At 35.3% G+C, this 19,885-nt stretch overlaps 1 protein-coding gene across 10 annotated transcripts in view; it reads right to left on the bottom strand.

Moving 5' to 3' along the window:
- LOC127005350 (sodium channel protein 60E-like) overlaps window positions 1–19,885 on the bottom strand; it is a 215,815-nt gene that overhangs the window by 10,612 nt on the left and 185,318 nt on the right. For 7 of the 10 annotated variants that reach the window (XM_050874170.1, XM_050874131.1, XM_050874185.1 and 4 more), the window contains 3 exons: window positions 19,054–19,326; window positions 18,476–18,695; window positions 8,931–9,082 (listed from right to left, as the gene is read on the bottom strand). In XM_050874170.1, the coding sequence (XP_050730127.1) occupies window positions 8,931–9,082; window positions 18,476–18,695; window positions 19,054–19,326 (645 nt within the window). Of the gene's footprint in view, window positions 1–8,926; window positions 9,083–18,475; window positions 18,696–19,053; window positions 19,327–19,885 lie in introns of those variants that run through there. The other 3 variants (XM_050874155.1, XM_050874178.1, XM_050874196.1) reach the window with 2 other exon arrangements.

The following is a 19,885-nucleotide window of genomic DNA, read 5'->3' as shown; positions in this document are numbered from 1 at the left end:
TCATCCGCGAACAGGCTCATGTAGCTGTTTATTCCCTCTGGCATATCATTAATATAGACTAGGAAGAGTACTGGTGCTACAACCGACCCCTGGGGCACTCCATTTTCCACCGTTCTCCATTCCGATCTAGTGTCCTTAACCACGGTTCTCATCTCTCTTCCTCTTAAGTAGCTTTCTATCCAGCACTTCATTTTCCCTCTCAATCCTCCTTTATTTTCTAGTTTCCACAGCAGTCCTGAATGTGGAACTTTGTTAAATGCCTCCATTAAGTCTAGGTAAATGCAATCCACCCATCCGTCTCTTTCCTGTAATTTGTCCGTCACTCTTGAGTAAAAGCTCAGCAAGTTTGTCACACATGAGCGGCCTTTCCTAAACCCATATTGATTGTTTGTGATTAGATTATGTTCTTCTAGAAATCTCATCCATTGTTCTTTTATTTATTACTCACATATTTTGCATACTACACTGGTCAGAGACACCGGTCTGTAATTTAGGGGTTCTTCCTTTTTTCCACTTTTGTATATAGGTACCACTTCTGCCCTCTTCCACTCCCTAGGCACTGTGCCTGTTTTAAGTGAGCACCTAATGATGTGTGTGTGTGTGTGTGTGTGTGTGTGTGTGTGTGTGTGTATTTACCTAGTTGTGGTATACAGGAGAGGAGCTACGTTCGTACTATACCATCTCTATATCTACTATTATCCAACTTGGCCTTAAAATCATGAATCGTCTTTGCATGGATCACATATTTTTCCAGGCCATTCCAGGCCTCCACCACTCTTTGTGGAAAGCTATTCTTCTTTATGTCTCTTCTACAGGGTCTTGGTGTGTGTGTGTGTGTGTGTGTGTGTGTGTGTGTGTGTGTGTGTGTGTGTGTGTGTGTGTGTGTGTATTTACCTAGTTGTAGTTTTACAGGGCCTGGGCTTACGCTCGTGTGGTCCCGTCTCCATATCTGTATTTGTCCAGCTTTTCCTTAAAGTTGTGCACACTCTTCACCGATACTACATCCTCACTTAGTCTGTTCCAAACCTCTATGTTTCTTTGCGGGAATCTATATTTCTTTATGTTTCTCAAGCATTTTCCCTTCCTCAACTTTTTACTGTGTCCTCGTGTGTTGCTGCTGTTTCTTCCTTCTCTTAGTAGTAACTCCTCATTGTCTATTTCTTCCATTTTAATCAGTAATTTATAAATTTGTATTAGGTCTCCCCTTTCCCATATCCTTTAACCTTTCTTCATATGACAATCCCTCCAGTTCTGGAACCATTTTCGTTGCCATCCTTTGTATTCTTTTTAGTTTTTTTTTATGTGTTTCTTCTTTTGGGGAGACCACACAGTTTCCGCATATTCCAATTTTGGTCTAATCATAGTGGTTATTATCTTTTTCATCATATCCTTATCCATGTAGTGGAATGCTAATCCTATATTTCTTACCATTCTATGCATGTGTGTGTGTGTGTGTGTGTACAACTGGTGAATATTTACCATAAGGATACCTGTTATTAAAATTATTTTCAATTCTAATTTTGATGTAAATAAATATTCATGAAACTTTCATTAATATGGATTGCTTTTTAATGAAGTACTCAGACTAAGTGCATATATTAATAAGATAATACTTTTTTTACAGTGAGTGGAACAAACCACATTTTTAAACATGGGTGCCTCTCAATATGCAGACATTTATGACATATATGTTATGTGCTGAAAGCAAGGGTATATCAGCATGTTAATGAAATAAGTGTCCAAGAATAGGACTGGAAACTGGGAATTTTTAAAAATATACATCGTTAGTGCTCAGGTGCATGATGTGATAAGTGTTACCACATGTTAAGGTGAGATGGGGATGGGGATTATATTGACATTAAAAGCACAGCAAAGGACAACATAAAAAAGTTCATAAGTAGCACAGGCTGGCAGCTGAATACAAGTGTAACATGAACACACTGAACATGGTCCACCATGAGACTATGTAGTGCCAGTTTGTGTGCATTTTTACAGATGCAAAATAGTAAATATGATAACAAAAAAATCTTGAGAAATTTTACTTAAATCCTCCTTTAAAAGTTTATCACAGCATAAACATGATTCAGATATAATTATGAGGAAGGAAAACAAATGGTATGTGATGCTCTGGGAAGACTGGTGGAATGGAGTGAGAAGTTGAGATGAAAAGGTGATGTAGAAGACATCACCTGTTGCCTCTTCATTTTTTTGTTTTGTGTGTGCCACGTCTCAGATCTCTGAACTTATTTTTGTGCTGTAATGGCTACCTGCAAATCTGATGGCATGTATGGGGCCTCTGGTGGTGATGAAAGTGGAGACAAGGGGTAAAGAACATCAAATACAGCTGGGAAGGGTGAAGGCAAGTGTGACCTATGCATGGCAGCAACAACACAGCCCAGGGGCCTCATCCACCAGCCTAGGATATCCATCTTACATCCACTTAATCAAACACCTTACTCCAGCAAGCCAAATAAGATTTTTCCCTTTTGGAGAATATCACATTGCCAGGCTTGCTGGGCATCAGGACCTATGGTATACAGGGCTCTGTCATGTAGGACTACAGCTCTCCTGAGGAAAACAAGGCGAGGTATGTGAAGAGTTTTGCTGAAGATGTCAGGAGCCATTTCAATGCAAATGACCTCCGACCTGCCTACCTAGCCCTGATGAAACCCCGCTCCAAGCCTTTCTCTCAGCAAATGATTGCCTCAGGTCAAACATGGATGGACAGAGGGCTCACTGAGCTGAGTACTAAGTGTTGTACTACACAGAAGATCCCAATGACTGGGTTAAAAATTGGATGCCCCAATGACTCACTAACCCACTGACAAAATCCCACCTTCTCTTGATGAGGTCAGAAAGGCTGTGGCAAGGCTGTGGGGGTGGAAAGGCAGGTGGTGATTGTAGTGTCAGTGTAGAGCTGCTCCAAATTGAGGTGAGGCCATGATCCATGGTTTACATGCAGTCTTGACTGCTGTATGGCAATCTGGTATCATTCTTCCTGACTGGAAGAGGAGGCAGGTCGACCCTATCATCTATTTTAACAAGGGTTGTAACCTTTGCTGATATCAAAAGAGCTTTTGATTCAGTGCACTGTGAGGCACTTTAAGAGCTCCTGTGACTTGGTGGGATTCCTATGAAGGATTGTTGCTCTATTGATTGGCCTGTACTCTGGGACAGAGAGTGCTGTGAGGTGTGTGGGGAACATATCTGGCTTTTATCCTGTGAATATGAGTGTGAGGCAGGGCTGTTCTTATCCTATCACTTTTCAACATTTGTATGGCCTAGGTACTAGGCAGAGATGTGGACTTAAGTCATTATGGAACATCTATTGGCAATACCCAGGACAACAACCTAGTTTTGTCCATGATGCTGTAATCTTCGAAGAGTTGCTGAAGGTTCTGATTATGTATGTCTCTCAGGGCAAAGTCATTGGGACTTCAGGTCTCCTGGGGCAAGACCAAGGTACAGGTGTTTAGAAATTTACTGGATAAACAGTGCGGTCTGTTCATGCTTATGGTGAGGACATTGATATCTCAGAAAATTTCACATACTTTAGTAATGTACTGCAAAACATGCTAAGAGTCTTCCAGCAGATTGTCTTGGCCCATGGTGTCATGGACTCACTCAACACACTTATATGTTATTGTCGATACTTGTGCAGAAGCACAGATATTCAGATCTTCAAGTTGTTTGTGCTCTCTCTTACTGTATGGCTTTGAGATATGGACATTAAACAGTGACTGATGAGGCTAACTGATGCCTTTGGTGATAAATGTCTTTGTAGAATCATTGGGTATTACTAAAATGACTGTGTTAAATTGGTGACTACTTCATGAGACTCAATTGAGGCCAATTACTGGCATAGTTTGTGAATGCCAACCATAGCTATATGGGCATGTGGTACACAGCCCAAAGGTTGGCCCTGCTAACTGGGTTGCTACTGTAAAAGACAATCATGAGTGGAGAAGGAAAAGGGAAAGCACACAAGGTTCATGGCTAGAGCAAGTTGACAGGTTCTGCTTGAAGGTACTTGGTATGAGCACAGTGCCTATATTGAGACTTATTCAAGGGGTCCCCAGGGGATGGCATCATAGGGTGGGTGAAGCAATGCACCTCCTGCACTTCCTTAAAATTTTGTATATTGGCTAGGAAGAACGTGTGAGGTTTAGAGGAGACATCATGCTCCTCAAAATGCAAATTATAGCAAAGACTGAATGTTGCTGAAAGTGAAGAAAAACAGTTGGAGGAGCCATCAAGACACCTTTCCTGGTTAACACCAGAAGTGTGGTTCAACTTGTTGATATTTCTGGTCCCCTCTCTAGATGGGAACTTCATGGCAATATTTTGAACATCCACAAGTAAGAGTAATTAAATTTTGAGGAATTCAGAAATGGCATGCACCTGTCATGTATATGTAGTTTTGTGTATTGAGACACTGAAGAAATGGCCTTTGAGGAGACTGGTATCAATACCTACACACATAGTATATATGTACATATGAATACAGTGACACACACACACACACACACACATAGATATATATATATATATATATATATATATATATATATATATATATATATATATATATATATATATATATATATATATATATATATATATATATATATATATATATATATATATATATATATATATATATATATATATATATATATATATATATATATATATATATATATATATATATATATATATATATATATATATATATATATATATATATATATATATATATATATATATATATATATATATATATATATATATATATATATATATATATATATATATATATATATATATATATATATATATATATATATATATATATATATATATATATATATGCAGTGGCAGTATTGTAACCAATGAGGTTTATCCGAGGTGCATTTTTGCCTATGCGTAGAGCTCCCTTGTTCTGGGGTATTGGGAAGAGAGCAATATGGCTACCCTCTGACTGGGAGGGTAGCCTACCCATAGCTAGGCGTTATCGCGATAAGTTATCGCGATACTTTATCGCTGATAACAAAATCGGGTTATCGGCCATCCGCTACTTATTTAAATATATATTGGTATCTTCATTACTTTTGTAACCAAACTAGCGATAATCGCTACTTTTTTTCCGCCTCTCTGAAAAAAAAAAAAAAAACAAAAAGGCTCCTCCCTACTGCACATGCATGGCCCGGACACCCGGTGTTGTATGAAAAAACTTTGTGGTATGAAATATCTTCGGTGAAGAGATTTCATACTTAGATCATCAACATTAAAACAATACGTTATTTTTTATGTTAGACTCAAAAATCAATATATAAAAGAGAAAAATCATTTAACTTTGCCCAAAAAATGATTATTCACTGCCTCAATTTTGATATTCCATATTCGTTTGTGAGCATGCCATGGTATTGAAGGCACCCGGTGTTGTGTTATTTGGTGTCCCATCGTCAAAAGCTGGCGCTTTTGTTTACAAACACTGGTCTCTCGTGAACTGCGCATGTTCAGACCAGTAAGTGTAGCCCTGTACAGTCTCACAAAGCTTTTTAACACATTAAGAGTTGCTGGAAGGCTGAATCAGACATACAGTACCACCATCCTCGCTGTTTCTAGAACGACACTGTACATATAAATACAACTCGTACAGTGTCGTTCTAGAAACAGCGGGGATGGTGGTAGCAGTACTTTATGTCTGATTCAGCCTTCCAGCAACTCTTAATTACGGTTAAAAAGCTTTGTGAGAGTGTACAAGTCTACGCTTGCTGGTCTGAGCATGCGCAGTTCATGAGGGACCAGTGTTTGTAATGAAAAGTGCCAGCTTTTGATGGTGGGGACGCCAAATAACACAACACCAGTTCAGGCGTTTCTAGTATTACCGTCCATAGGTACGTGTCAACTTGTGGTTTTCAGGTTTTGTAAGTTTTCTAAAATACAGATAATGAAAATTTGAATTCATCTATGTTTTTTTTATTTGAAATATCAATATAGTATCGTTTTCGCTTACCGGACTTATTGCTAGCTAGCATCGGAATTGTGGATTTATATCGGGTATCGGTTATTGGTTATCGCCTATATTTCTGTCTCCAGTTAACGAAAATCAGTTATCACCGATAAGGTTTTCCATTATCAGTTATCGGTTATCGGGAATAAGGTTTTCTGTTATTGTGCCCAGCTATGAGCCTACCCCATGCTCACCTTCACGTGGTTTGAATGCTTACTCTCTTGCTTCATGTATACCCTAAAGGTACAGGTAAGGTTGGGAGCATACGCTAAAGCTGTGCATTGTCTCGGTACTCATCTCTGTCACACTGGCCCTCAAGTTTGTGGTGGGAAAGTCCATTACCCTGGGACACAGGGGCAGTGTGACATACAAGTAACCACAGTTTACTTTCCCCAGGTTTCCTCAGGTACCCAAAAGGGTGGACGAACAGCTGGGTGAGCTGCACGCTGACTGCCCGGGCTGGGAATTGATTCTGCACCCTCAGATTTGTAGTTCAGCCCCCTAACCACTGCACCATGGAGATGTTATATACCCTAAAAGGCTATGATTTTATGGTAACCATTCCGATAACTTTAAATTTAAGCAACGAAGAGATACTCTTCATTATTTTTATTGGCTCTGAAGTTACGTACTTATACTTTCTGAGCCTATGAAGTCATGTTTTGGCAAGGCTTCCAAGTCTCACTTGGGCTTTGCAAGGCTAGGCATGTCGCTAAGATGAAACTCCAATCTATCATCCACAAAAATTACCATATAAATTTGGAAAGCAGAAAATAGTATATGAACAAATGAGTCAGAATTATAGTTTTAAAAGACCATTATATTTTATGGATATTATATAGGAAGGATATGTTTTATACCACCCAATACGTATGCATTTCTGTGGTCTTTCCATATTGGTTATGTAAAAAAAGAATTAATTAAACTGGCTTAACAGTATCCTCTCACCCCGGCATCTGCTTTGTCATTAGCTAGTCTTAATCATGTGTCTTAAAACTTATTGAATTGATCTCCATGCAAAAATTATTCTTGATTCCAACTAGATATAGAGGGATACTTATTTAAGCCTAGTTTAAAGAGAGAGAGAGAGAGAGAGAGAGAGAGAGAGAGAGAGAGAGAGAGAGAGAGAGAGAGAGAGAGAGAGAGAGAGAGAGAGAGAGAGAGAGAGAGAGAGAGAGAGAGAGAGAGAGAGAGAGACACACACACACACACACACACACACACACAGAGAGAGAGAGAGAGAGAGAGAGAGAGAGAGAGAGAGAGAGAGAGAGAGAGAGAGAGAGAGAGAGAGAGAGAGAGAGAGAGAGAGAGAGAGAGAGAGAGAGAGAGAGAGTGTGTTTAATACATGCAATGCAATTTTGAAAGCTAACATATTTTCAGGCGGTTGCTTACACAATTATTGTGCATCCTTTAACTGAGTATGTGTCAGTGATTAATATGGAAAACAACAGTGAGTTGGAAATTGAATTACTGCAACTTCTACTTTTATCTACATCAAGTTGATTCTTTACTGTGGAAATATTTCATAACAAATCAGCAAAACCACATCAATGTAAAATTGTAATTTCCTTCTCTCTTTACATTGAGGAGGGTGGCAGGTATTAATCTAGGTACTGGAGCTGCAAGTCAGCCTCCGCCCGCGTGCCTCCAGAAGAGCGCCTAGCATCCCTCCTCTTTCCTCTGCAAGTTGTCATTACAATGACAATGTAACATTTCAAGTATAAGAATAGGGGCAAGCATTTAACCAGTAATAATATTCAGAGCAAAGCGTTTAAGAGAATGAAGCAAAATTTTATTTATGTAATAAAAAGTTAATGTCATTATTCAAACCTACCCTCCACTACAAGGATATGAAAATTTTCTTTTCATCACAATGTCATTCAATGCATCATCTGAAAGAAACATTACAAAGGTATCTTGCCTTGAAGATATGAACATAAAAATGTGACAACATTTAACTCATGTCCACACCATCATACTAACAAATGAGAGAGCAGAAAATATATATATATATATATATATATATATATATATATATATATATATATATATATATATATATATATATATATATATATATATATATATATATATATATATATAAACAACATGCTTAGGATTTTCTCTTAGATGTACTGTGTAGAAGTCTTGTGTAGTGCTTTTGAAGTGACATGAACCACTCTTAATGTCTTTATATGAATAAAAGAAAATTCTCAAATGAAAATAAAAATACATATGCAAAGAAGTAGTTGAACCTCAGTGTCATTTTTCTAAAGTATTTCTACACAGAATGGAGGACCTTAAGTGAACTATTTGGGAATGATGGCTGTGACTCTTTTCCATAAACACTTTTCTTTTCTCCCCCTCTATATACATGTGAATGAATGCATACACACACACACACACACACACACACACACACACACACATCAGCATTAGTCTCTCTCTCTCTCTCTCTCTCTCTCTCATCAGTAAGACCTTGCCTTGTTACACCACCCGCATATCACTGAACTATAAATCAAAATAGCCTAAATTCAAGATTGGTTTAAAAGTTATAAAAAATAATCCCATCAACTGTATATTTATTTAATAAATAATGCAAGGTCTGCATACTTGAAGTAAGTGGAGCAATTGCACAGTGAAGAGCTAAAAACATTCTGAAGGCATTTTATTTCACAAACTTTCTTTTCACTCTCAATGGCATTATGAAATATGACCAATCTATGGTTCTTGCCTACTTGTGGTATTGAGCCTATTGAGGGGAGCATATCTGCCATTAGATTTACAGATAATATCAGTCATATCTATTATATGCACAACAGACATTTCATCCAAGCTAAACTATCATACGCATATTAAGTATCTAACCAATTCATATGTTTATAATCATAGGTGGCTGCACATTACTTACTTTAAGAAGGCACGCCATGCCTGCTGAATGGTCTTTGCTGCTGAATCCATTTTCTTCCAACGTCTGGTTGAAGATACAATCTCCAGTTCTTTTCTTGTAGGGAACTGCTTTTTAAACTTCTCCTCCATCTGCATCTTGAGCTGAGGGGGGAACTAGGAAACTTTGAGCGTTAGTCGTCGGTATGGCTCGCCTGAGGGTGCATAGTGCAGACACTGCAGGCGGCCGTGCAGGTGAGGGTTGGAGGGAGCAGCGCTCCAAACACACAACTCAAGTGGAAAACAAAGAGATGGACAAATGTGTGAATTTACTTTCAAGGCCAATGAAAATTTTAAAAACATGAACAAATTCTAAAGACTGTGAAAGATTAATCAAGTTGAAGTTTTAAAAGGGTTCTGTGGAAAGCACATCCTTAATATTGACTGGTGCTGAACAGGCAAGGATAGATAACTATAGAGAACAAGGCATACAAATTGAATGAAAATATCAACGTTCTGCACTTCCAATAGAATGCGGTGTGTAACATGAGCATGTCCAGGTGAATCATATGAGTTAACTCTGTGACTAATGTGGCCTTCATGTGATTCTGTGACTAATGTGGCCTGTACTTTTACATGGTCAATGTTTTTCCAGTGTTAGCATTATGACTTTTATACAAGGAAATTGATGAATATCTTTCAAATCTATTACTTTGCGATTCAGTATAATATAATATTTTTCTTTAATATTCATCATTACAGTGCAGTATAAAGGATATTATTGTGTTCCACATTCAACAACATATCCCTAAAAATATTTCCAAGGCACAGCTGTAGAATTAACATCGAAAATATAGTTATGTCTTTAATGGAAACAAAATACTTGCTTATATAATTATAAAAACTGAAGTGAAAATCAAAGGAACATGAGACCCATTTGATATTATGTAAATATAATTTACATTAGCAAATTAAGTGCAATTATCATATGATTAAAATTGAAAGGAAGAGTCCAATTTTATATCCAGGGTCATTCACTTGGTCATAATTTATAATTTTTGCATGTATTGTAATGCTCTTAGATCTTAATTCTTATCATGAAGAGAAAAAAGTAAATGATAAATGTTCAATGTTATGTAATGGAATTACAATGATAGAGTTTTAGCTTAGAAGTATTTCCTAATTGTATGATTAAAAATCAGTTTCAATTTGTGGCATTTCCTAATTTAAACAAATGAAAAACATTTTAAACTTCCCATCTTGCAATTAACTGCCTAAAAGAATAATAATATGCTTTATGAATTACCTAGCTGTCAATTCATAGACTTTACACTTGAACTTAGGTATATCAACAGTTTGTGTTAAAATATAATATTTTTCATACAAATATACACAAAAGAAAATTACTAATTATTGGTATACAAAACTATTTCTATGATGCATACAGCTGAGCCTTGGAAACAAAGTATAATTTAACAAGTACTTTTAATCTTATCCTTAATATTCTGTGGTTATTATGTGTTTAAATTCTGCTTATACTTTCTTGAGTAAATTCATGATACTGAAATTATAGTCACTTAAAAGAACTTTAAACCAATACAATGCAGGCACATGAATTCAATGAAAAAATGCAAACAAGATCTAAACAGGAAGTAAAAAATATCAAAAAACCCATGAAAATGCATGCAAGGAAACAATCAAGTAATATGCTGCAGAATGAAGCCAATGAACAGTTTTACTCTCTCAACAAGAAAAGATCAAGGCTATTGCTCAATGTTTACTGAAAAGTGAAGTAACACCCATTCAACACTCATTCAGAATGGTTACGGAACATATGGACATGCACTGAAGCTCTACAAGCCAAACAAATACTAGGTGATGTTTAAGATTAGCCACTACTGGATCAGAACAGAAGAACAGACTCCAACAAATAACACAGAGAAGGATAGGGGCTTTAGCCTGCAGTGTTGCTTTTTCATATAAATATATTTATAATCTAGCATTTACTGATATAACTATAACAAACCTGAATTGATGAATATCTGCAATACATCTCAGTCTTTTTAAAACAGTGAATTACATTAACAAGGTCTTTATGAAGAGTTTAAGATTAAGATTTATTATCACCAAAGAATAGCAAAACATACGTATGGATGTGTTGATATAAAACTGCTTTATTTAAGGGAGATGGAAAATAGATCTGTCCGTTTAACGTAAATTACGTCAAAAAGTAAGTATACATCCTAGTCTGATTCCTTTTAGTAATAATTATTTATGAGCAGACTTTATGTATATAACACATAAAACGTAAAAACAATATACGTAATGTGCTTTTAATGATATATATATATATATACGTATATATACCAACCATATTCAAATCTTTTTAGAAAATAAATATAAGGGTATGGTCATAGTTTAGATAATTTGTTGTTAACCCCTTAAATATTGTTCTTTTAAAAATTGTCAAATTTTCAAAGTGCTGTAATCCATTAGAGCTACGTTAAATCTGTGCTGCATTGCACCAGCAAGTTTGTTGGCTTTAGCCATTTTTTTCTTACGTGAGCAAATCTGGGACACTGTGGGAGTATGTACAGCCATGCACTTTGATAAGCACGATTTTTTCCAATTGCTCTAGATAATTGAGCATTTTGCAAGTATCTTAAGAATATGGGTCACAATAAATATATCATGCAGAAATGTAGAATCTTTGCGAATTAAGTGATTGTACTGTATGCAATGATGTAGGCATTAGGTTAGTAGTGTTTGGGTATATCTATTGACATGTAGTCCAAAAAAAGCTATTTTGAATATTCATCTACTGGTGTCACAGTAATTTATGGATATTTAGGTTACAGTGGATGGAACTAGAAATAAGTAATGTCATCTATAATTAGAAAGATATTTTTCTTTTGCCAATGGAGTGTGGATATTTGATATACTCATATGAAGAATTAATGAAATAATTATGACAAATTAAAATTTAGTAGTGAGTCACAATAGTGTAATGAAAATGCCATTAAACATGGGCATCATGATAATGAAATTTGTATTTTTTCTTTCTGGCAGACAAATATAATGCCTTTGCAATAAATGAGTTATAATTTTATAATCATAAAAAATCAAAACCTATTTTCTATTGCAACTTTTATAAAGTTACACATGGTATGTTAATTATGGAAACTGTAGTGTTTTAAAATGCTGATGTCCTTTGAATAGCCTCATGAACGAAGATCTTACTGCCTTGTGTTATATACCTAATGATATAAGTTGAATTATATTGTCAATTTCATTGTTAAATCCTATTTTTTCCGATATTTCATCTTCTTAAATGTGGAATATTTTTTTTTGTGTGGAATGTACGAGGTTCAACTGTAGATGGTGATGATGATGATGATGATTATGATGATGTGATGATAATGGTGACTTTGATGATAACTGACAGCATGAAAAACCCTTTCAGCTTTGGCAAAATACACAAGTCATACAGGTCATCCTTGCACTTTGCTTTTTATAGTTCCATCCCCAAGACTGGTAAACTGAAACAGCCTTCCTTCATCTGTATTTCCTCCTTCCTATGACTTCAACAGTATCAAGAGGGTAATATTAAGACATGCTTCGGGCACCTCAATCCTAATCTTCTCTTAATTCTTTTTTTGGGAGCAGCCCTTGATTGCCTACTCTGCTGAAAAAATAAAATTGCTCACCCTATTGTTATATCACACAAAATAAGTCTACGGTCTCAGAATGATTATTTTCAATTAAGCAGCCCTCCCCTACGGGAGACCCCCAGTCAATAAGTACCATGGGCCTCACTGTGAGCACTATTCTAATTATACAATTATACAATGTATAAAAAACAATTAGTAATGCAAAGTTACGAAAAACTGGCCAATGCTAGCATGTACATGAATTATATTTTTTGCTGATGTACACTCAATTTGAAATCTTGATGTGTAAATTTTAATTGTCTTTGAGTTTTCAGGAGGAATGGAGGTTCTCTAAATTTATTTATGCTGTAAGAGGGCAAAAGAATTGTTTAATTTTTGGGATATTGGTTGCTATGTTTATCAAGTATGTCAGGGAGAGGGGTGAAAGATCCTTGAGAAACTTTGAGCAGGCAAGGAGGGAGTGTCTGGATAGAGAGAGATGGAAACTCTTCTGCCGTAGCCATCCCCTGGTGGGAGCTCCTAGGAGCAGGCATTAAAGATGAATGTTTATCAAATCCTAACACCTACATACACACCTCCTTCCCCATCAGCCCAGCTGGCCTTCAAATCAAGGCAAAAGCATTGTTGGACTTAATGTTTTTATTGCTATGTTTGTCTATTTTTGGAAATATACCTACATAAATTTGTGTAAAATATAACTTTAAATGAAGAGGGCAAGTTGGGAAAAATTAGGGGAAATAGACTTGCAGTCTATAATACATGGGTTTTCAATGATGTATATGTAATGACCTCATACATTATGAGGCAGTGACCTCATACATAGTGAGGCAGTGTTTTACCTATTTTCTTGCAAAGTACAAGGATGGATGGTACTCTGCCAAGTATAATGATTACCACGTCATCATCATCACTGACCCTGTTTCCCGAGAGCTGAGTGGAAAGTCAATAAAGGTTACATTAATGAAGAGTCAAGAAATGGAGGAAACTGCACTAAGAAAAGGCTGCCAAGTAAAGCAAATGTGTGAATGCATAAGAGTGAATAAAGCAGTTGCAAGCACTAGTTCTTAATGTGGCACTTCCATCATTTAAAGACACTGAGGATCAGTTTAGTCTGAATGGGCTGCAAGGAGGCAAAAACATGGCATAAAACATAGCAGTCTTGCTGATTGATGTGCTTCAAGAAAAGTATACATTAATAAAAAATTCAAGATGACAAAAAACGAATTTCTCATTTGCCATTGTGCTTTAAAAGTGAGTGGTGGAAAAATTGGATCAGTAGAAGCTCTGATTAATAAAGAAATATTGTGATAAATGCAGCTAGGCATATCCATGAAGGAATCTTGGCACCAACCCATATGTATGGAAACAAAATGCTTGTTGGGCATTAAAAAGAAAGACCGGAGTAAATGATCATGCTGAGGAGCAAACATAGGAGTGCATGGATGACTTGATGAGGAATGGTGTTGTGGGGTGGGGTGTGGAGTACAGAAGTAATGTGAGATGCGAAAAGAGAAAGTCATAATTAATTGCTATAGTTATTGAGAAAATGGAAGGAACAAAAGTGGTGGTGGTGCGGTGTGGAATACAGAAGTAACGTAAAATCAAAAAGATAAAGGCATAAAGGATTGGTATGGTTAAAATGAGAAAAATGAAGGAACAAGAGTGGTAAGAATTCTTTATGTTGGTGAAACTGTCAGTGAGGGCAGAGGGGAATGATCCACGTAGTTATGGGAAGTAAGAGCTGATGACAGATAGACTAGAATAAAAGGGTTTAATAAGGAATACATTAGAATCAATCAATCAAGAAAGCACACCCTTTTTAGCCTGTAAACTAATGTTTGTCTCAGATCTTGCTACGACTGTGAGACATTATTCAGTGCAAGCTACAGTTTTCCAGTTTCTATTTGTAGGGGTCTAGGGAGCAGTGTTGTCCCTCTCAGCGGGTGATCAAACTTTTTCTGACTTATGAAATATTCTTCTCAAGTTTTCAACATGTTTTCAAGAGAATATTTTTGGTACCCTCCCTGTCTGCAGAAAACTACGTAGTTGATGAATATGGTGATGGCGAATGTGGTGAATGTGATGATGATTACTGATGGGATTGCTTGATATCACTCATCAAAGAATACATGTGTACAGCATACACAATAGGCTTGGTGCCGAGTAGCAGTAATAATATCAGTCATAAGCAGGATGGTTGTTACTCATTATCTCATTGCTTACCAACATTCCTGACACAAAAAAATACTGAGTAAGAGCATTTCATTGCATATTGTAAAGATGCTGTTTTTAATAAGTAAATTTGTTCTTAAATATATTTGTAGCAGATTCTTTTGGCTTTCTCAGAACATGGCATGCAGCCAGCACCAGCTGAGTACGCTAAAACTGTTGTCACTTCAGAAAAAAAAAAAAAAAAAAAAAAGCCAAACCCTTAATATATTGGAATGGAAGCATGAGCATTAATATATATATATATATATATATATATATATATATATATATATATATATATATATATATATATATATATATATATATATATATATATATATATATATATATATATATATATATATATATATATATATATATATATATATATATATATATATATATATATATATATATCTATATATATATATATATATATATATATATATATATATATATATATTATATATATATGTATGTTTTATATATATATATATATATATACACAGTAGGACTTCAATTTAACACAAATTAATTCAAGATTATCAATCGATCACTGGGGCCAAATTATCAATATTACATGAATCTTTTGTTTTAATCATGAACTATATTTCAAACACAATTTTCCTGTCTGGCAATATTGTTTACAAGCTACACGAAACATCTAGTGATTCTGTCTCCTCCCTTAGATGTCCTGATCACTGCAATCATACCACCTCTTTTTTTTTATCTTTTGATGGATGTCAACCCCAACTTTTCTTATATTTCTTTATATGTTAAATCTGTCAGGTGAGGGACTATTTTGGCTGATGTTTTTTGTATGCCCTCTATCTTGATTTATGTTTGTTTTCATGTGGGGACCATGCTACAGCCATGTATTCCAACCTTAGGCATTTCCAAGCCACTTCAATTTCTCATCATGTCTTCCTACATGTAGTGCATTACCTCATTTGTGTTTATTAACTGCTTATAAGTTTCTGGTTAGCGTGTTTCTCAGATGACAAATTATCCTGGATAAACACTCTTAGATCTTTCTACTGTCCCACCTTTGAGATACTTTTATTTCCCATCCACTAATTTAGTGATGGCCTCATAACACTGTTACCCATTTCCAATAACTTGCATATTTTTGCAGTGAATATCATTTCCCATATGATATCTGGCTCTATTCATAAAAAATTCAAGATCTTGTGGCAGCCTTAAACAATCCTCCTCAGATACCTTTCTCATGATCTTGGCATCATCAAAACACATACTTACATAACTACAATGTTGATTTACATAAATCAGAAATATTATGGGTGCCAGCCCCAAGCTCAGCGAATCTCCCTTAAATTTGAAAATTCAGACTCCTTTTTTTTGATGAGCCCTCCCCCCTTTTGATTTACAAAACTGTCCACTGTTTTTACTGTTATGTTTTAATTAATTAATTCCATTGAAATACTACTTAGATTTAGCATGATACTGATTTAACACGACCTTCTTTGGAACCTATCTTGCGTTAAATTGAAGTCCTACTGTACTAACATAAAAAAAAGATTTGTAATCAATCCTCCTCGATAAGTATGAAAAAAACCTAAATAATGAGAAAAAAAAAAAAAAAAAAAAAAATACCAGCATTAATCACATGTTGCATATATAGATAAATATAGGAATCATCGACCACACTCTTAGAGGTTAACTAACTAATATTATATTGGCCAATTAATTTCTCCATGAAAATGAGTGCGAAAGATTCCATTTATCTATACTTATTGCCCAACGCCTAATATTTAATAGTTCTGACTGCAATAAGATTCCATTTATATAATAGAGCATCAAAATGTTTGGAAATTAAAATATTTTGAATGAAAATTAATTCTATGCAATGATTACATGTTCAGCTGTATCAGAATTTCATTGAACATGTTGTACCATTGAAAGTATTTTTCTCCTGCACTATAAAGAGTATTAAAAAAAAAAAAAAAAAAAAACAAAAAGCAGTCTGTTTTTTTGTGGCTTGTTTGAAGGTCTGGTAAAACTTAGTGTGATTAGATGTAACCCGTTACTGACTTTAACTTATCATTTCAGCTAAAAAAAGTGGGTGATGTGAGGGCTTGCAATGAAGAAGGCAGCACCAATTAACCCTATAAACTTGTATTTCAATGTCATGCAAATGTTTTGATTATTGTCGACGTGTTTCAGGCACTGACTTGATGTTATTAGCAAGATCCTACAGTGACAACCTAGATTTGATGACTGTCGAGACATTACTAATCTAAAATGATAACACATAAGAGGCTCTATTTGTCCCTGTCCACACTCTCATCTTGCAACTTCTGTCTTTTCACACTACTGCCTTCTCTCTCTTTTAATATTCCATTACACTTCATACCTCCACTTCATTTGAATCAAGTGTGGCCAACTTCACAAATTACTCCCTTGCTTTCACTCGATATGTTGCATCCTCTCTACACCGTTTTATCACTGATGCTGTCTAGATACCTTTTAAATAACTTGCTATATTAGGTTGGATTGTAAAGCATCTGGTTCTCTTGGTACCTCTGAGTGTAATTTGCATGTTTCAGCATAAGTATGTTATTGCACTAATGTCTAGCTGTGCATTTTCTGTCTCTGTCTTCCTCCAATATAGGTCCTGAAAATCCCACCATTGTGATTCCTTGAGTGTTTCCTCCACACACCTCCCAAACATCTTTTCCTTCTATGCTGCCTTTTTTACTCTCATAATTGTGTGTTTTATACCAATATCATTTTAAGTCTTACATAAAGCTAAAATTATATAAAGTAATGGTATATATCTGGAAACTGTAAAAGCAACTGAATCATATCTTGAAAATGATAAAAAATAATTGAGAAAAAAATCAGTGGAGATATACCACTGTTATATTAGTAGAAAATCTATTTAGAATTTTTTTTAGATATTACAAAATGCTACTTCTAATTGAATCTTACAAGTTAGGGCTGATTTAGCAGTATGTATAATTATTTTTTCAGAAATTATTTAAATGGAATGTTATTGTTTGTCCTCAATAAGCAAGATGAAACGCTGCCATAAATATCTGGCACTGTTGCAGTGTAAATAATCATATACATAAGTTTTGGAAACAACATTAATCTAGATAATGCATCAAGCAGACAGTAGGATTCGGTGAATAATTCCTCTAGTGTGCTTTCCATAAACACTTTGCATCCTACTATACAACACCATCAATCAAAATACACATTACAACAAAAATTGTCCAATAGTTTGTAAAAAAACAGCAAATACACATTATAAGAATGCAAAACCAGTACCTACAAATGCAATTCTTATTATTTCACAAACAAACATGTTAACAGGGATTCGCTCCTAGGAGGGCTTGAGGGGAATTTCAACATGAAATAATTAAGCCATTAGGTGCTAGGTGGAGAAGGTGTTCAGCTATGTTTAAACAGAAAATTATGGTCAGTAGAATTTTGTCTAACATCAGAACTAGAAGAAAAATCTTGCAAAAAATATTATGAACATCTGGAAATTTTGTAGAACATTAAAACAACATTTAAACTCATGACAACTGCTCACACCTGCACATTAAACAACACATCCATCAGAAGAAAACAACTTACTAGAGTACAAATGTCTAAAAAATGATCAAACTTCTCACTGATCACTGCAACGCCTTCATATACAAAACAGGAAAATACTCACCCTCTTGAATTCTTCTGTTTCTTCTACATGCCCAAGAACATGTTTAGTTAGAGCATGAAGAATGTCAAGGCAGTGTATTTTGTCCCCTTTGGCAATGGGCAAGTCAAAGGACACAAGGGCAACTGTGTTGGGCTTAGGGATGCCAAATGGACTGTCAAGACTTGCAATGAAGTCAGAAAGTTGTGAAAAGTTGATGAACTGTGTGGCATGAGGATCATACCTGAAAAAAATGTGAAAATTAAAGATTTGAATTACTACATAAATCTCCAACAAGTGCAATATTGGATTAAGCTACACCTTTTATGTTTAATGATCATTAACCCCTTCAACCTCATTACATAATTTTATTGTGTTATGTATATTTGTATGCTATGATACAAGAAGTAATTTTAAAATGTTATTATTCCTTGACAAATCATGACATCCTCTGTGTGTCATAATGTTTAGCCTGTAGTAAGGTCTGACATCTTATTCATGTCAGTGTGTATTGATTACTGTAAGGCACAATGAACATAAAAAGTTAAGAGATTCAAGGAGTTCAGGTCCTTCTTCATTAGTGGAGCACAAGGTGTACTTACTTTGACCATCTAACATAGAACATCTCTAAGTCATCCTCGACGATTCCAATTTCTTCTTCTTTATGCGCTTGGTTGAAGTTTTCTAGAATAACAGCGATGTACATGTTGATAACAATCATGAAGTTGATGATGATAAACGAAACAAAGAAGATGATAGCAATAACTGGGTGACCACAGTTGCCATTGGGTTGGTTCATATACTCCATGTCGCAGTCTGGTGGTTGTGCCATCAGAGGATCAAGCACATCATTCCAACCTGCAGAGGTGATCAACCTTGGGGAAGACAAGAAATTAGGAAAAAGTATTACAATTCTAAGAATTACATGATTCTTGAGAAGCTATGTTTAATTAAGATACAAATAAGGTACCTCTTCTTTCAATAAATGGTTGGATTCTAAAAGAAGCTGCATATCATGATTTTTCAAGACATTTAGTTTAAGGGTCCCTGAACATGAGTTTTAGCTTCTACCTACTTCATGTTAAGTGTATGCAAAATGTATAATGTAAGGAAAACATTGAATTTTATTGCATTAAATTTATATTTATGTCTGTCCTCATGCAACTATGACCTGTATGAAACAACAGTGAAGTCATGGCACACAAGATGTGGTGTAGTCAGGTAGGTATATGGCTGAACCTATCAGTCTGAATACTATTGTCTGGAGGCGAGGGACTGAATACTGGCACCTAAAAAAACTATTATGTGCTATTTAATTCCCAGTTTTTTTCTTTGCAAACATCATAAATACGGCCAGGATATTTTGCATATTTAGAGTAGTTAAAAAATATTTCAGAGAGAGAGAGAGAGAGAGAGAGAGAGAGAGAGAGAGAG

The sequence above is a fragment of the Eriocheir sinensis genome, chromosome 3 (assembly GCF_024679095.1).
Source record: "Eriocheir sinensis breed Jianghai 21 chromosome 3, ASM2467909v1, whole genome shotgun sequence".
In the NCBI taxonomy this organism is placed as follows: domain Eukaryota; kingdom Metazoa; phylum Arthropoda; class Malacostraca; order Decapoda; family Varunidae; genus Eriocheir; species Eriocheir sinensis.
Note: the sequence above shows the minus strand (reverse complement) of the source record. Positions and strands in the feature narration are given on the sequence as shown.